Raw genomic sequence first — 19,533 nt, 5'->3', positions numbered from 1 at the left:
GAAATGTAAGAAGTCATAACACATACATAAAAGCATGTTAGGTAAAACTTGGTTTGCTCATATAAATAAAATGTTTGGTATGCTCATTTAAATACAAACAAGATAAGTTAGGTCACAGAACCCTAACATCTAAGGTTGTCAGGGTACTGAAGGACACCTAGTCTAGCCAACGTAGATTAAGTGTCCTGTTCTGATGAAACATGCACATACAAATCCTTATACTGGAGCCCCCTCTACCTTTGATCACTCACATTTTGTTTGCAGACTTCACCTGACTGCAGTGACTCATAACTTTGCCTGTACATTATAATCCCCTCAAGTTTCAAAAAATACTGAGGCCTAGGAACAGAAATTTTTAAGTGTCCTAGGTGATGCTAACATGAAACCAAGGTTTAAAACCACTGCTTTACTGCAAGGTTAGGTCAGTGATCCCCAAACCTAACTTTGCATTACAATCACCTGGGTAGCTTTTCTGAACTACCTATGAATGGAAATCTTTAATTAGGAAATCACAATCTATGACTCATTATTCAATTAGGAGGATGAATACATGATGTGAAGCAAAAACAGTTTAACTGGCTTAAAGGTCACAAATCCCAGCTACTATTACCTTTCAGGAGAGTATACTTTTGGTCTCTTGGTGAGTCAAGCTCACAGAATTATCTCAAATCTTCAGACCTACTGTTCTGAGCTTCCTGATCATACAAGGAAAAAACCTAACTTGTTCCTAATCTCAGCAGAGACACAAGGTGTTACCCTTGGTTCTCTCCACTCCCAGACAAGGGGACAGAAACAGTCATTGACTGCTAGGGTCAGTGAGGGCATGAGTATTTGACACTACTTTGGAACCCTTCTGACTTCTTGTATTTATGTGCCTACGATTTAGAGTGAAACCTGGAAAAGAAGATGCATATGCTTTGACAACAGACTGGCTAAAGGGGGAAAAGAGGAAAATTAATAAGCTTTCTTGTATATGCCTTCAGTAAACGAGAAAACGCTGTGATTAATATAGTCTTGCAGAAATGAGACAATAAATGCATGGGACTTCTGCACGAGAGGTGCACTAGTCTCTTTATCACCAAGATCAGCTTTTATGATAAATGATCTTGCTTGCTCAGAGGCACAGAAATGGGGTGGAGGGACAGACCCAAATTCCAGTCTTAGGTTTGCTGCTTTCTGGTCACCATGGCTAAGGCACACCCCAAAATCTGTCACCTCAGCTTCCTCACCTGAAAATGGGACTACATATCCCTTTCTCAGGCTCCCCCAAGACTGGGTGGGGATTATAGGTAGATAGGTAAATAGCATGGCAGCACAAAAAGAACCTGGATTTAGGTCCTGGATTTGGATATAAGCTCTGTCACTTGTTACCTGGCCTTGCGCTAAATGACCACTCTCAGGTAAATGGACGAACACCTCTTTCAGTGTTATAAGGATCAAGGTAATGACCTATGTGAAAGTATAAGATAAATGCCAGGTATCATGGTCTGATACATGAAGGTATACAACAAAGAATAAAAGCTCTATATAAAAAACAAGGCAATATTATTACATATCTCTTCCTATTGCATAGTTTTATAAATCATTTTTGCAGGAGTAAAGGCTCAACGGTAACAAAGATATCTTACCTTAGCCAGTTTCTTCATTCTTCTAAAAGTTTTCATATTCCAATACCTCTGAACTTCTCAAAAAACCAAATTAAGACCTCAGGAATCCCACTCCACCTCCTCCCTCTCCTTTCATTTCCCTCTTTGGTCCTCTCAGAATTAGAAGCGCTCGCCTTTTTCTTCTAAATACCATGCAGAATTTGAGAATGAAACCCAAACTGAGACCCCTGGCTGGGCTTGAGCAGAATGATAGCAGAGACAACTTGGGCATGCCTCTAGGCAAGCTTTATTCTTTGACTCCTCTATCCAGGAAGGGGACTGTTAGTTGCATCTCACCCAAATGGAATGTGATGGGAATTAGGGGGTTGAGTTTGGAGAGTTGTCAATCTCAGCAAATGAATATAGCTGGTGTGTGGTGTCTCCATCAATCCTTCAGTGCTTGGCCATGCAGGCCGGGGAGTGGTCAGAACAGACTCGTCAGAGGTCTCCAGAGCTTTACAATACCAAGGTTCAGGAGGTATAGACAATAAGGAAAAAGGCCATTTCCTATTTCTGTCCATTTTAGGAGCAGTAGACACTTAATAGTTTTGTTTTTTGTTTGTTTGTTTTGATTGGCTTTTTAAAAATTACCTAGAGAAGGGAAAGCTTATTAATGTTCATAGGCCAGCTGTCATTGAATTGCTACCCCAAGTGGTTTCCTTAACTAGTCACCAAAATACTAAAAGACAGGGTTCAAAGCTCCAGAATTCAACCGGCAGATAACCTGCCTATTGCTCAAGCAAGTACCAGAGTTTTAAAAAACAAAATTCAGCAAAATAGACCTTTCCTCAAATAGGATCTTTATCACTTAGTTTTGTATGACTCTTTCCTAAGAAAGCCACATTCCATTTCAGAAAACATGCTGCTGAGGGTACAGGTAAAACAAAGTCCTTGTCTTTAGGTGCTTAGTTTTCATTTTCTTTAAATTAGCCTTTGAAATACTTGTCTTGTGTTTTGTGCTGCATTTCTGAAAACTGTAACTTTTAAGGACATAGGCCTTGTTTTTACAAAGGAAGAAAACGCAAAGAGGTGTCTAATTTGGGCGACAATAAGTCATGACCAACGCTGGAGGTCTTCCTTTTCCTTTACTTGCTACTCAACAAGATGGGTTCTGTGGTGTCGCATGAGGTGTGAGTTAGAAATGAAAGCTGCACCACACTTCTCACACTCATAGGGCTTCTCTCCCGTGTGGGTTCTCTGGTGCACAGTGAGGCTCGACCGCTGCCTGAAGGCCTTGCCACACTCATTACACGTGTAAGGTTTTTCCCCATTATGGATTCTCTGATGAATAAGTAGGTATGAGCTACACGTGAAGGCCTTCCCACACTCATTACACACATAAGGAAGATCTCCACTGTGAATTCTCTGGTGGACAATAAGGCAAGAGAGCTGACTGAAGGCTTTCCCACATTCACTGCAGTCGTAAGGTTTCTCCGCAGTGTGAATTCGCTGGTGCACTATAAGGTGTGAAAAACAACTAAAGGCTTTCCCACACTCTTTACACTCGTATGGCTTCTCACCAGTATGGCTTCGCTGATGTACAATAAGATTTGCACTCTGGGTAAAGGCTTTGCCACAATCGTTACAGGCAAAAGGCTTCTCCCCAGTGTGGATCCTCTGGTGGACAATGAGGTTAGAGCTCCGAGTAAATGTCTTCCCACACTCATTACATTCATAGCATTTTTCTGTAATGTGGACTTTCTGGTGCCGAGCAAGCTGTGAGCTATAACTAAAGGCTTTCTCACATTCACTGCACTTGAAGGTTTTTTCTAAGGAGTGGATTTTTTGATGTACAGTCAGATTTGAACTCTGAGTGAAGGCTTTCCCACATTTTGAGCAAACATAAGGTTTCAGTCCAGTGTGGATTCTCTGATGTACAACGAGGTTTGCACTCTGAATGAAGGCCTTCCCACACTCATGACATTCAAACGGTTTCTCCCCAGTGTGGATTCGCTGATGCACAACAAGGTTTGCACTCTGACTAAAGCCTTTCCCACACACACTACATGTAAAAGGTTTTTGCCCAGACTGTATTTTCTGATTTTTAACAGTGCCAGAATTAAGGCTATACTTTCCCCCAGATTGCTTACATTTCTGGTCTTCCTCTTTTTTGAAGCCTTCAGGTAAGTGACAGTCATTCACTGTCACTTGTCTGAAATCTTTCTTTTCCTTCTTTATTCTCTGCCCCTGTAACATGTTTCCTTTTTCACAGGCTTGTCCTAATTCAGGTCCTTGAGGGTCAGTTTTCTGGATTCTTCCTGATATTATAAGTGGTTTTTCAGCTTCATCACATATCTCAGTTTTTGGAACAAGTAACTGTAGGTTCTTGGTGTCAGCACCTGAACAAAAAAATAGAAAATGCAAATGTTAGATTTCTCTGGCCTAGAAAAAGAATAGGATCAGGTCTAAAAAGGTCAGGAAGTATGTGACTTTAGCACCTCTTGCAAAATGGCTTCATCAGAGAAAAGAATTCTATCATGTTACCTCTCCTTTGTAGGTTCTTCTTCTTCCACTCCACCAACCTAGAGGAGAATTCACTGACTCATGGTCTTTCCAGCACTTCCACTTACTTCTATTAGACACTTAACCCACTGCCTCGTGACAGGAAGGCCCAATCTTCAGGTGGCACTTCCCCGGGTTGTCTGATGACTGATCTCACAATTAAGACCAGTTATGATGGACACCAGCCTCTCCATGGGCTTGCTTTCTTACCTTAGCTACTTAGTGTGGATTTCGACTTGTTTACAACCCACCAATTAAGTAAAGAGATTCCTTAACCTGTGAACAAATATCTAGCAACTTAAGCTTCTGTGTCTGGGATGCTAGATATCAAAGAAAGGATAAGCATGGCCAGAAAGGATCACACTGGATGCCAAGACAGCCATAGTGACAAAAAGCATGCAGAACACTGAGAGGCTGCGCAGCAACAGAGGTTACGAACATGGATTCTGGAGGCAGGCAGACTGGTTTCAAATCCCTGCTCTGCCACTAATCAGCTGCATGACTCTGGGATAGTTACTTAACTCCTCTGATCCTCAGTTCCCTAATCTCTAAAATAGGGATGATAGTATCTACTTCAGAAAGCTGTGAGTGGATTAACACAGTTACTCTATGTCAACTGTTCAGAACAGTGAATGGAACACAGTGAGTGGTCTGAGTGTGTGCTGTGACTTTCAGCCTGACTGATGCTACTCCTACAGGGGGCCAGCAGGAAAGATGAGCCCTTAGGGTATGAGAGTTGCTATGGTGACAGACAGCCCTCAGCTACACTAGGAGAGATTAAGGAAGAAGTTGAACATAATAAACACTAACTAACCCTGGTGTAAAAGGAACTGCTTAGCATTGTGTCAAGGAAAGCTGACCTTGTTCAATTATGGCATAGCCTGCTCTGCAATGCCAGAAAATATAAGAACACCAAAATATCCTGAAGTTTTAAGACTCCAATTAATCTCTGGATGTTATAACGTTGCCTCAGAGCCCTAATGGCATCAAAAAGGGGTCCTCCTGTAACATCATAGTTCTTTATGTTCATCTTCTCTCTACCTCGAACACCCCTTGACCTTGGAATGTGCACCTGTGCATCCCAGTGTCGGTAGAGTTAGCCCTTAATAACTATTGGTGAATTACTAAGTTCAGGAAAACTACTCAAATAATAAGACAAGTGAAATGAGGGGCAGTTGGAGTGGGCAGCAAGCCTGTAGAGGAAGGTACTTCCATGGTGACATCAGCTTAGAAGTGAGCAGTGGAGCTGTGAGCCAGAAGTCATGCTGCAACCGCACAGGGGGAATCCAACATCCACGAGGGAAATATCCCACTGGCACAGGCCAGGGTGACTCTCCAACTAATGCCATGAGTGGGGTGGGACAGGGATGTTGGGGGGGTACAAAGCAATATTGGGAGCTGGAAAATAGCCTGGTTTGACTGCCTGGTGAAGACCATGGTAATCTGAAATTCCATCACCATCATTCAGACAAGACGGGAAGTATCAGAGAAAAGAAGTGCCCAAGTGCTAGATACTGTAGAGCTACAAATGTGACAACAAGAAAAATCTGAAACACTAAACCTTTCCTGGTTATTTCTATTCCTACTGTTCTGACGTCTTTTTTGTAATCTACTGTTTTTCTCCCTGTCGTTTAATTGTTCTTATATCTTCTTGTCTTGTTTCTCTTTATTATTTTTTCCTGCTACCTCTTTCCACTACTGCCCTTTCATGTTTCTCCTCTCCTGGTTTTTATTTTTTTTTTCAATTTTTGTGAAATATTCTGAACTTTTCCATATATAGTTTCATGTCTCCTCTGTTTTTCTTTTGTGCATTACTTTCTTCTATTTTCTCTACTATTCTTCATCACTTCCATCTCACTTTATTTTTTTCCCTTCTAACATCTCCTTTCCTGCTTCTTCTCACCTTCTTCTCCTTTGCTCCCTATCACTGACACCAAGGCCTGCCATTCCAGTACCCAGCATCTCTCCAACAGGAATAGAGCCCTAAATACTTTAGTTCACAGCTGTACTGTCTCCCTGACCTTCACTCCTATTCTCTTTACTGGGAGATTCAGAATGTTAGAAAGACATGAAGGATGAAGGCCAATGGAAACTACTGAACTGATTAGTGCCAATAATGGAAATAATTCCTTATATTTGATAATGTCTATGTCAAAACCAGTACAGAAACAGGTACAACTGTAGCCTAGAAGGTTTTAATGCAAGTGGTTATGTAACAGTTCATCACAGGGATGAAGAAAGACCTAGGGTCTTGGCAAATGCCCAGTGTCTCAGAAAAGAGAATCAAGACCTATTCTGTGTGCTCAAGTTCAAATCTCCTTGGGTGAAAAGATTAACTGGCCAATAACCCAGAACCCATATAACCTTAGCTTGTTTGAAATGATATTATTCCATTTTTTTTAATCACGTAGGATTACTGCAACTCTAGAAAAAGTAAAATAAGTACAGAAATACTGAAAAAATAAACTAAAAAGTAATTTGTGATCAATTAGAACATAGGCATAGAAATAGTTTTGAAATCAATAGTTTCCTTTTCCTTTTGGGGGGGGCAGAGTCTCATTCTGTTGCCTAGGCTAGAGTACAGTGGCATCATAGTAGCTCACTGCAACCTCAAATTCCTGGGCTCAGGTGAACCCCCTGCCTCAGCCTCCTGAGTAGCAGGGATTATAGTTGTGTAATATTACACCTGGCTAATTCTTTCCTTTTTTTTTTTAAAAGAAGAGATTTGAAATGCTACAGGAACCTACTATCTTAGCTGGAGACTATATTCCGAAATAAGGTAATTTGATTTACTAAACATATAATTCCAATTCATCAGATTTATAAAAGCTGTATGTTTATCAAGATTTTATTTACAAGATTCATAAGTCTGCCTAGTTAAGTGTTTGAAATGTTTTAAAGAATTAGATATATTAAATTTGAAACTATGTTTTATATAAGAAAATTTGATATCTAGGTGGAGTTAAATGTTTCCAAAATTTAATCTGTAAAACTTGAAGCTTAACCAAACATGAATTGAAGAAGTACAAATGTTCTCACTTTTATAGAAATATTTCTAGATACATGGATGAAATAAAAATAAGTTACGCTTAAAGCCTTAAAAATTGGTTCTTAAATGAATAAACTTTAATAAATTCAACATTAATTAAAATATAGGAAACTATAGTTAAAACTCTCTCAAACATTAAAAACCCAGTAACACATCACTATTTACAAAGCACTTTCATGTATATTATATGATTTCATCATGAAGATGAAACTTCTTCAATTGTGTGGGAGCTAAAATAAAAAAAGGGCTGTGTCAGGCCAGGCGCGGTGGCTCACGCCTGTAATCCTAGCACTCTGGGAGGCCGAGGCAGGCAGATCGTTTGAGCTCAGGAGTTCGAGACCAGCCTGAGCAAGAGTGAGACCCCGTCTCTACTACATATAGAAAGAAAATTAGCTGAACAACTAAAAAATATATAGAAAAAATTAGCCATACATGGTGACGCATGCCTGTAGTCCCAGCTACTTGGGAGGCTGAGGCAGTAGGATCGCTTAAGCCCAGGAGTTTGAGGTTGCTGTGAGCTAAGTTGACACCATGGCACTCTAGCCCAGGCAACAGAGTGAGACTCTGTCTCGAAAAAAAAAAAAGGAGGTGGGGAGGGCTGTGTCTTAATTCATTTCCATACCTCTAGCACCTATCACACTGCCTGGCACACAGGAAATAGGCCACCAACGAATCCTGTACTCACTGGATGAATGCACCTAGTACGTAGAACAGGAAATAGAGATCCACAGAGAGAAAGGACTTACTCAAGATCACAGTCATCAGAGGCAAGGCAGCAACCACACTCAGGTCTCTCTCTTACTCCTAGAGCTCAGTGTTCCTGCCATCACCTGCTGCTATGGAAATGGATGGCAGCACAAAAAGTTAAGTCTTGGGGAAAACCAGGGTCTGGAGGTAAGAGGCAAAATAGGAAAATGCAGCTTGTTCATGAATGGAGTTAAAGACTGTGAATGGCTGATACAGCGAGGAGACTGAAAAGAAGTAACTCAAGGGGAATACACCAGAGGGAATAGAACAGAGAGCAGAAAGTGGGGAACAGACCTGCTGGGAATTTGGGGAATAATTAAAGACAAGACAAGAAAATGAAAGGTGGAGAGCCTAATCTCCACATCACTGGTCCCAAATGCCTGAGGAATTGGCTAGGGAGGAGAGAGGGTTCAAAATATTGACACAATATCGGGCAGACTTATAAGAAGGGGCCCTGGCAGCCATCCAGGTAATTGCTTCCACAGCATGGCACCCATGGCTACTGCATTCTTAACCCTCAGTTGTTTGCCACTCCTCCACAGCAAGCTTCTGCTACCACGAATCAAGACATTTCGAACATATTACCTTTTCCTGAGTCCCAGTTTAGAGAGAACCAGGTGATAAGCCATCAGTATATTCCACCAAGACCTAATTTTGAACATTATGGTTGACACAGCTGTTCAAAATCCTCTAGAATTTGCAAAAAGATCTATGAAAACAGAACATCTCCAGGCTATTTCCTCAAAATCACCACAAAAGTTGACCCTTCCTACCTTAGCTAGCTTTTCTTGAAGGCACACCAAGGTATGATTAACTAAAAAGTATATGAAGAGGACATGTGTCTACACATGTGTGCAAACATGAAACTCTCTGAATGACAAATATGATTAAGAAGTGAATTTGGAATTCATCTATGTCTGTCTGATGTCTTAAGCCTGTGTGCAAAGTAAGCCATTTCCCATGACAACTGCATAGACATCTCTCAGCAATCTTCTATCCAGCTCTCCCTCATACTTTCAACACCTTGATATTCTGTGTTGCTCAGGGTAGGAGACCAGATGCCCACCAATCCCTGAAAAGATTTTGAGAAACTGCAATGGTAAGATTCTGAATCAGGGAGTTGGACCTTACCTAGAAAGTTCATGTTTCCATGAGTCTCCAGTATCTCGCTCTTGGCCAGGGTCCCTGGTATTGAGTAGCTGCCAAGGGGTGGAGCAGCAGGTGCCTCCTGTGTTGCTTTCAGGACTACCGCCATGTCCCAGAACATGTTCTGACCCTGGAGACAAGTAGGCACATGCTTATGAGGAAACTGGTGGTAGGGGTTGGTGTAATTACAGCTTTGAGGATGAGAAGATAGGTACCTATTTCTGGAGGTCACAAAACATTTTTTAACATGGAAAAGGAAGCCAGAATCTTTCCCAACCCCTAAGATAAGCTGGCAGAAAAGCAAGCCTACCACCTTCTTCCCTATCACTTTGATCTCACCTCATTGCTCACTCCAGAATCCAACCTAACTCACCACTAAGTACATGACAAGAGGAGAGAGCACATGGGGAGCTATTTCAGAGTACACTTTTTTGGGGTCTAAAGATCAAAGAAACAAGGTTCTGATCATTTTATTACAGTAGGGTCTGGAGAACCTCTGCCTTCATTTGACTAGTAATGGTAAGGGGTGTGTTTAAAAACATTAAGGACACAGCACAGGGTGTAGCCTCACTACTGAAAATGTGGTCTGCAGATCAGCAGTACATGCATCACCTGGGAGTTTGTGAGAACTACAGAATCTCAGACCTCCTGAATCAGAATCAGCATTTTAACAAGAACCCCCAGGTGATTCCTATGGGCATTAAAGTTTGTTAAACCCTGACTGGAATCACCTGAAGACTATCAGGTGCAGATACCCAGATGCCACCCCCAGATTCTGATTTAATTAGTATAGAGTATGGCGCGAACATCAAAATTTTATAAAAAGCTCCCCAGGTTCTGTGTAGCAAAGTGTGAGAACCGCTGGTTTAGAGAAAACACTGAATGTCAAATCAATCAGAAGGGAACGTTTCTATTACATTACAAAGTACTAATGGCCAGAGCCCTAACCAGGAACTAAGAGTCCAAGTGTGGAAGTAGAGGGGCAGAGTACTCTCTTTAACTACTTGAGGTCTTCAGGTCTCTGCTCCCTCCTTCCACCCAGGCTACCATTTACCTTTTCCTCCTCTTCTGATACATCAAGGCCTGTCTGAAGACCCTCCTCTGGGGCCCAGATGGTAATGTTCTCAGAGTGCATTTCTTGGTTGGATGCCTGACCTAGGAAGTTGTCCTCCTCTTCCTCCTCCTTTTTCACCTTCACTGGGCCCCAAGGGGCTAGGGCCATGGCTTCTCTTAATTCTGCAGTCATCTTTCCAGCTCAGCAGAGGAACTCCTATAGCTGGCAGTTGCCCAGCAGAGATCAAGCCCCATCTAATCTTTAAGTTTCAAAAGCATCTTCTTAAGTTTCTTCCCAGGGCCAAGATGAGTATTGTCTACTGAGAAATCAGAAAACACTGTTAGCACCAAGCAGAGATTTGCCTGGATGCCACTCAACTGGCAATTTCACCAGTGCCTGGCCAGCGGCAACTATAGCACACAAAATAACTCCTCCCTCATAGGCTGAAAGGGGTTGGACTGTAAATATGTAATTTCTTCCCATAATAATCACATTCCAAACAGCTTTATATAACATTCAGTGATTTTTTTTCTCATTAAAAGTTAACATTTTTATGTAAAAACTTGAAAAATACCAAAAATGATTAAGAAAAATAACCCCTGGTCTACCTCCAGAGAGATAACTGCTATACATTGTAAAATTGAAGATATTTCTTTTATTCTAACCATAGTAACAATAATTCTGATTTTATAAACTTTCTGGTTTTGACCATAAGGGATACATATTTTCACAATTATTATTAGCATTTTTAAAAAAGGGATATAACACAAATATTGCTTTATGCTCAGGATACAAAATAGTGTGAACAAAAGAATCCCAAGAAAAAGACTGGGAGTCCATATATCAACATGTTAGGAGTGGGTGGTTATCTTTGGGTGGTGTAATTACAGTGAGTTTTGAGGTTCTTTTCATTTATTTGTTTGATTTTTACACTTTCCATATCTTCCAAATGTCCTGTGAAATGAAGTATTACTTTTAAGACTAAAAAAAAAATTCTTTTCATGTTACTTCATGCTTATTTTTACTTGCTACACAATAACCCACAGTGCTGATAAATTTTCACTCTCATTGAAAACAGATCAAGCAATACACAAATATATAGAATTAAATATATGTCCAACACACACACACACTGAGCAATTAGTTATAAGTCTAGATGGGACTCCTAGTTCCTTTTCTCTGCATTTACATAAATACATGTACACCTTCACGCAGATTGCTTATTTTTCCAAAACAAACTTCAGATCATCACACTTGTACATTATTCAGCAATCTGCATTGTTTGATTTTTGAACTCAGTTTCCACATTTCCCAATAGTCTTGTCAATCTTTCAAAATAGTACATACAAAGCTACCTCATTCTAGCACAATATCCTAAATTATGGCAGTCTGGGCAGCATAGCAAGACCCCATCTCTAAAAATTTTTTTTTTAAATGAGCCAGGCATTATGGCGCACACCTGTAGTCCCAGCTACTCTGCAGGCTGAGGCAGGAGGATCACTTGAGCCCAGGAGCCGGAGGCTGCAGTGAGCTATGATTGTGCCACTGCACTCCAGCCTTGGTGACAGAGTAAGACTCTGTCTCTAAAAACATAAATAAATAATAAATTATTTACATTATCATTTACTTAACCATACCCTATTCATGAACCATTCCTTTAGTAAAAGGACTTTTTAATATTCCCAGTTTATTTTCTTAATAATTGTTTAAAAATTTTTTCTGTGCAAATAATTTTTTCTTTTGCTGAATTATTCTTTTAGAATAAACAGGATTACTGGTTCAAGGATTTTATGGTTGAAATGTACTGTCAAATTGCTTTCCAAAAGCACCACACCAATCCACACCAACAATAATTAACAATAACCGTTTATCATAGCTAAGCCAGTAAGGTTTTTTGTTTGTTTCTAATTTCTGAATGAAATTATCTTACTATTTCGGTTGATTATGAAGAGATTGAAATTTTTCTTTCTATTGCCTTTTGGACGTTTTATTAGAAAAAGGTGATAAATTGCATTAAATCTGCTTTTGCAGCTATTGAAGCGATCTTGTTCTTTTCTCTATGTTCACTTACTGGCAAGTTATTGCATACATTGAATTTCTTGATTAAAGCAATACCCTCATTCCTGTGACAAATCTTAGATCTGGAGGATTATTCTTTCCATGACTAGTTTAAGACTAGTTCCACCTTTTGCATACATGAAATCGTCTGCTCTGAGTACCATCATCAGACTTCTGATCAGATTCAAATGGACCTCCAGCCCCTGTTGGCACAGAGCCTTCTATCAAAGGCTTCCCTTTCTATGTCTTTTCCCTATTTCCAAACGTGGCATTCCATCCCCTCCACCTATAGGGCCCTCGTGGCCTTCTCCCCGGGACCTGCCTGCCCTCTGGCCTGTCTGCGTCCATCCTCTCCCAAGCCCGGCCCCCGATAGGCGGGATTCCAAGGTGGCGGGGCACTGAGCCACCCCAAGACAGGGCTGGTGTTCCCGAGGGAAGGACGTAGCGGGCCGCCCCTCGAGCCACCGCCCCAGGGATAACCCCTTCTTCTCCCCCGACATTCGCGCCCACTCCCGCTGACCCCGCTCACCGTGCGCAGCAGAGAGGCCAGGCCCGAGTTCACCAGCTCTGGAGCAGGAGGCTGGCGGACCGTGACCCCTGCTCCAACCGGCGCGAGAACAATGACCGGACAGGAAGTGCCTCGGGATGGGCTTCCGGCTCCCCAAGTCGCCAGACTGGCCTCTCTAGGAATCTCGGAGGTGCTTTCTTCTCGATGGATGTCCAAAGTCAAGCCGGACCAGGGATGGGGCAGAAGCGCTTAGAAGGACCGTGCGGGTAGAGGCTCTGTGCCTCGGGGAGGGGCGCATCCCCTGGCTGGGCAGGGCACTCAGGCGAGGCGCGACTGGAAGCCTGACGCTACAAAGCATTAATCTGTAGAAAGCCCTGATAATTTCCCCCCAAACGTTTTATTTCAAAAATATCAAACGATACAGAAAAGTTGAAAGCATGGTACATTGAATACCCATTATCCTCCATCTGGACGCAGCAATTAACATTCTGCTGTGTTTGCCTTATTTCTTTATACATACTTAAAAGCATTTTTTAAAAGTTGTAATACCAGAACACTTCATTCCAAATACTTCAACATGCATCCTTTAAAAATGAGAATATTGTTCAAACTAACACCATCATCACAGGTAAGAAAATTAACAGTAATTCTCTACTACCATCTAATATCCAGTCATATTCAGATTTCTTCTATTGTCCTAACATATATTTTCATTATTTTTCTTCCCAAATCAGTTTCACACACTGTATTTGGTTATGGCTCTTTAGTTTTGGGCTTTTTTTCCTTTTATTTTGAAATGATAGATTCACAGGAAGTTGCAAAGATAGTAGCTTTCACCCGTTTCCCCCAATGGTTACATCTGACATAATTATACTTATCAATACCAGGATATCAACATTGGTAGTGTGTGTGTATACTTTTATGTTATTTTTAAAACGTGTAGATATGCATAACCACCACCACAATCAAAATACACAAGTGTTCCATCACCACAAAGACTTCCCTGGTGCTACCTCTTTAATATAGTTACATCCAACCCTCTCCCCCTTCTCCCTCCCACCATCCCTAACCTCTGGCAACCACTAATCCCAGTTTTCACTTCTACAGTTTTGTCATTTTGAGAATGTTGTATAAATGGACTCATAAAGTATATGACCTTTTGAGACTGGTATTTTCACTCAGCATTAATTCCCTTGAAATTTATTCAAGGAGTTATGGCTATCAACAAGTCATTACATTTTATTGCAGAGTAATAAGTATTCCATGGTATAGATATACCAGTGTGTTTAAAACCACCTAGTGAAAGATATTTGGGTTGCCTACAAATTTTGACTATTACAAATGAAGCTGCTATGAACATCCATGTACAGTTTTTGTGTGACCTTAAGCCTTCATTTCTCTGTGATAAATGCTCAGGAATATAATTACTGAGGCATAAGATATGTACATGCTTGATTTTATAAGAAACTGCCAAACTATTTTCCAGAGTGGCTATACTATTTTACATTCCCAGCAATCCAGTTTCTCCACATCCTTGTCAGCATTGGTGTTACTGCTATTATTTATACTTTAGGTACTCTGATAGGTACATAGTGGTAATTCATGATTTTAATTTGCATTTCCCTAATGACTAATGACATTAAACATCTTTTCATTTGCTTATTTGCCATCTATACTTCGGTAAAATGTCTGTTCATGTCTTTTGCTCATTTTCTAACTGGATTTATTTCTTAACTGTTAAGTTTTGAGAGTTCTTTCTGCAGTCTAGATACAAATTCTTTGTTGGATATATGCTTTGCAAATATTTTCTCCCAGTCTGTAATGTCTTTTCATTCTCATAAAAGGGTAAAAGCAGAGCAAATTAATTTTGATGAGGTCCAATTCAACATTTTTTTCCTTTTATGGAGCATGCTTTTGATGTCATCTAAGACTTCTTCCCTTAGTCCTAGGTCCTGAAGTTGTTTTTTGTTTGTTTTGCCAATGGATATACAATTGCTCCAGCCACATTTGTTGGAAAGGCTATCCCTCCTCCATTGCATTGGTTTTGCACCTGTCAAAAATCAACTGGGCATTTATATGAGTCTGTTTCTGGTTCCTAGTATCCAATGGCTTTTCAGTATCTTTTCAAAACAACCCCCCTCATCCACATTTTATAGCTTTCATTATGAAAATTTTCACACATACACAAAAGCAGAGAATACTAATAAACTCCCAGTACACTCATCCAGCTTCAACAATTATCACTCCCCTCTCTTCTCCATCATAATGACATTTTGAAGAATCCAGGGGTGTTTTCTTATATGATATCCCATGTTCTAGATTTGTCTGTTTCTCATGGTGTCTTTTATTTTGTTCATCTGTCTCCTGTATTTCCTGTAAACTGGCAATTAAATCTGAGAAGCTTGATTAAATTCAGGTTGAACAATTTTTGGCTTATTACATCACACAAGGAGGCACATTATGTGGGCTGTCTTAGTCTTAGCAATGTTACATTTTGTTACTTGGTTAAGAGGTAAAAGATAGCTTTCTCCATTGTTAAAGTACATACATCCCTTTGTAATTATTATACAATCTGGGGTGATTCTTCTACAGTATGGATATGAAGCATTTTCATATTCATTACCTCATAACTTTGTGAGGTAGATATTCTTCCTCCTGTTAACAGATGAGGTAATCAAGGCTCCAAAAAGTGAAGGCAAGTGGCAGAACCTAACTCATATCCAGGTCTTAAGGCTAAACCTTGGTCCCTTTTCAATTTTCACTCTTAGGTACCTTTCATTCTAATGAAGAACTAGGAATTAATAACATTTATTATAATCAACACACCACTTGGACATTACTAGTATTAGAAAACACAATCCTGATATTCAAGTATTTATAGTCCAAAAAATTATCAGCTCAATACAGGCTGAGTTAAACCTATAAATATACAAAAGGTCACAGGCTGAATGAATGGTTGGTTCACAGGGACAATGGGCACTGACTGCCCAGAAGTGGATTCTACATTGGCTTAATTAGAACTTGAAGGTATTGGCTCAGGCTGAAAATTTTATGTAGTATATTAAGTGCTGGGACAGAATGTTGTTTCATGAATTATAAGCTATCACATAACAGCAATGATGAAATGCTGATTAGCACTGAGAATGATCATATATACCCTGAAGTATGTACATCTATTATGCATCAATTTAAAATACAATACAATACAATATGAGAATGACTGTGGTAAGGATCATCACCTCAGCTGTTGGGGTAAAGGATTTTTCCCTATGAACAAAGAAAGCAACACAGGACTGTCCTTCCATTTTGACACTCTACATCTGTTAAGTTTCAAATTCAAAGGTTGGAAAATAAATTGTTTTCCTTGGCATCACTGTAATGGCTGGCCATAATATTTTTCCATAAACACAAGCTAGGTATATCAGCTATGATATTAACTTCCTTAGACATTTTAAAGGTGAATTTTAAAAAATTCTTCTTAAAGCACTAAATTCCAAAGTTTGCTATTCACTATACTTCCTTTTATAAAAATGAATATTTTTGAGATTCATGGAATCCCCTTCATTCTAATACTGACTTAATGAACACACTTACATTATGTCATGTTCAGATTGTGACCATACCTCTTTTATCCAACTTTATTGACAACTGATTTCATAAAGTTTTTTTCACAAATATCCTTTCAGTTAACCCTCACAACAACCCTGTGAGGTAGGCATTCTGTCAGCATTTGACTGACAGAGAAACGGAGGCTTAGAGACTGACTTAATAAAATCATATAGCTAGTAAGGGAAAGAGCCAAACACAAACCTAGGTCTTCTGATTCCAAATCCAGTGCTCTTCTTAGGTTGTCTTCAAACAGCAGACTACTGTCCACCAACTCCACATCTGACATTCTGGATCATGCTGTCTACACAGACCTTCTGTAGCAGTGATGCTATATTTAAAATGTACGTCATACATATTTTCATAAACATGTCCACTTTTTAATACAAAGACATTTTTGCTATCATTTATAACTACATTATTAGATTTGAATTATGTTTTTGTAGACTTAAAAGTCTAGATTAAGTTTCTTCTATTAAATATATGCAACTCACTTGTCTATAAAATGGTTGATCTTAGGTTTTTTTTCCTTAGAACTATGTATCATTCCTCCAGCAGTTACTTAAATAGGCAGGAATGCTATTCCATTTTACATATGACACTAGATTTTCTGGCTCTCTATCTTGGATTTATTGGTATTTTGTAGCCAAGAGAATTCCTCCACAGTACGGATTTTTTGTTGCAGATGAAATGTTTGAAGTTTGAGAGCATTCCTTTTCAGACTCATCACATTCACAAGGTTTTTCATCTGTATGAATTTTCTGATGTACAGTAAGGTTTTTTCTTTGCCTAAAAACTTTAGTACAATCATTACACCCATAAGGTTTCTCTCCTGTGTGGATTCTCTGGTGGCCAACTAAATTCCTCTTAGAAGTAAAGGATTTCCTACACTTCTCACACTCATAAGGTTTTTCTCCAGTGTGCATTCTCTGATGTACAACAAGGTTTTTATTCTGACTAAAGTCTTTTCCACACTCATTACATTTATAAGGTTTCTCTCCAGTATGGATTCTTTGATGTACCATAAGATTTCTACTAGAGGTAAGGACTTTTCTACATATATGACATTCATAGGTTTTTTCCCCACTGTGAATTCTTTGATGTTCAATAAGGTTTCTGTTGTAAGTAAAGCCTTTCCCACACTCATTACATGCATAGGGCTTCTCGCCAGTGTGGATTCTCTGATGGGCAATAAGGTTTGAGCGGTAACTAAAGACTTTACCACAGTCATTGCATTTATAAGACTTTTCCCTTGTGTGAATCCTCTGATGTCCAATGAGGCTTTTCTTCAGAATGAAGCATTTGCCACACTCATTACACTCGTAGGGTTTCTCACCACTGTGGATTCTCTTATGTTCAATAAGGTTTCTGTTTGAACTGAAAGCTCTTCCACACTCACTACATTCAAAGGGCTTTTCTCCAGTGTGGATTCTCCGATGTACAAGCAGGCTTGAATTGTAACTGAAAGCCTTCCCACAATCCTCACATTTGTAGGCTTTTTCTTGTGTATGGAGTTTCTGATGAACCATGAAACTTTTGCTCATGATAAAGGTTTTCCCACACTCTCGACATTCATATGGCTTCTCCCCATTGTGGAGTCTCTCATGATCAATGAGGTTTCTGTTAGAGCCAAAGACCTTGCCACAATCTTTACATTCATAGAGATTCTCTCCAGTATGGAACCTTTGATGTAAAATGAGACTTTTCTTCAGAATAAAAACTTTCCCACATTCATTACATTCATAGGGTTTCTCCCCATTGTGGAGTCTCTGGTGGTCAAAAAGGTAAGCACTCTGAGTGAAGGCTTTCCCACATTCAGTGCATTTATAAGGTTTCTCTCTGCTGTGCATCCTCTTATGATCAATGAGGTTTGACTTAGAACTGAAAATCTTTCCACATTTTTTGCAACCAAAGGTTTTCTTTTCTGTGTGGACTCTCTGGTGTAAGAGGAGGCTTTTACTTCGAATAAAAACTTTTCCACATTCTTTACACTTGTAAGGGTTCTCTGCGCTGTGGAGTCGCTGATGGTCAACAAGGTAAGTGGTCTGAGCAAAGGTTTTTCCACATTCATCACATTTATAGGGTTTCTCCCCAGAGTGGATTCTCTGGTGCAGAATGAGGCTCTTCTTCAGAATGAAAGCTTTCTGACACTTATTACATTTATAAGGTTCTTCCCCTTTGTGGAGCCTTTGATGGTCAATGAGGTAAGCATTCTGAGAGAAAACTTTCCCACACTCATTACATTTATAAGGTCTCTCCCCTGAATGGCGCCTTAGATGTATAATAAGGCCGGAGTGTCTATAGAAGCCCTTTCCACACTCCTTACATTTGTAAGGTTTTTCTCCAGTGTGGATTCTCTGATGGTTTAGAAGGTAAGCACTTTGAGAAAACGCTTTTCCACACTCATTACATTTGTAAGGTTTCTCCCCAGAATGGTTCCGTAAATGCATGAGAAGGCTTGAGCGCTGAATAAAGCCTTTTCCACACTCCTTACATTTATGAGGTTTCTCACCAGTGTGGATTCTTCGATGGTTTATAAGATGGGAGATTTTATTGAAATGTTTACAACATATATCACATTTAAAAAACTTCTTTCCTTCAGTACCTACTAAACTTTCAGAAATAGCTGAACCTAAAGTCAAGCTTTCTCCAAATTCCTTCCACTGTTGGCCTCGTTTTTCTGGTGGAGTCCTTTTCTTCTTGTTTCGTTCACAAAGGGAACCTTTCTTCACTGTGTCTGTCCTTTCCCCTGTTTCATTTTCCCACTGACTTGACAAAACTTGCCATTCATACTCTTCCTCCAAATCAAGGACCCAGGGAACACCTCCTTGAAGTCTTTTTGATGTTCCTTTCTGAGAGTCTACTCTTTGAGAAATACTTGGCTTTGATGTCACCTCCTCATTCTCGGTCATGGTCTCCCATTCTGGTAAAAGGAATTAAAAATGCAAATGTTACCATGTCCCTCTGTCTGTGAGAACAGGATCTTCAAATGACTTTAAAACATCCTAGAAGGGTGTACTTTTATGTACATACAGAAAGGAGAAACTTCTCATTAAACAAAGATACAAAGCAGAATGTTATACTGAGAAGATGTTGTAAATGGATTAACATACAACTCACTCTGAGATATTTCTAAGCTCTTCATCTTCAGGAAGCAGATGCAAAAATACAAATGATGCTGAGAAAATAGATGCAAGGAAGAATCAGAGAGAGAACA

The 19,533-nt window shown here is 39.8% G+C and overlaps 2 protein-coding genes across 3 annotated transcripts in view; both read right to left on the bottom strand.

Moving 5' to 3' along the window:
- Nucleotides 1–1,870: 1,870 nt before the first annotated feature.
- Nucleotides 1,871–14,501, bottom strand: ZNF35 (zinc finger protein 35). Of its 2 annotated transcripts, none has more exons than XM_045530974.1 (4): nt 12,732–14,501; nt 10,145–10,463; nt 9,076–9,220; nt 1,871–3,985 (listed from the first exon to the last, which is right to left on the bottom strand). In XM_045530974.1, exons 2-4 carry the CDS (start codon nt 10,334–10,336, stop codon nt 2,739–2,741), a joined length of 1,584 nt encoding a protein of 527 aa, XP_045386930.1. In that variant the 5' UTR covers nt 10,337–10,463; nt 12,732–14,501; the 3' UTR covers nt 1,871–2,738. The 2 variants fall into 2 exon arrangements, with proteins under 2 accessions (XP_045386930.1, XP_045386931.1); XM_045530975.1 differs by having other exon boundaries at nt 10,145–10,460.
- The window catches only part of LOC123623646 (zinc finger protein 197-like), a 21,818-nt gene continuing 15,376 nt past the window's right edge, over nt 13,092–19,533 (bottom strand). Inside the window, 2 exon segments of the mRNA XM_045530971.1 lie at nt 13,092–17,004; nt 17,006–19,239. Of these exon segments, the coding sequence (XP_045386927.1) occupies nt 16,918–17,004; nt 17,006–19,239 (2,321 nt within the window). The 3' untranslated portion in view covers nt 13,092–16,917.

The sequence above is a fragment of the Lemur catta genome, chromosome 18 (genome assembly GCF_020740605.2).
Source record: "Lemur catta isolate mLemCat1 chromosome 18, mLemCat1.pri, whole genome shotgun sequence".
NCBI lineage: Eukaryota > Metazoa > Chordata > Mammalia > Primates > Lemuridae > Lemur > Lemur catta.
This window is presented reverse-complemented; position numbering and strand designations above follow the sequence as displayed.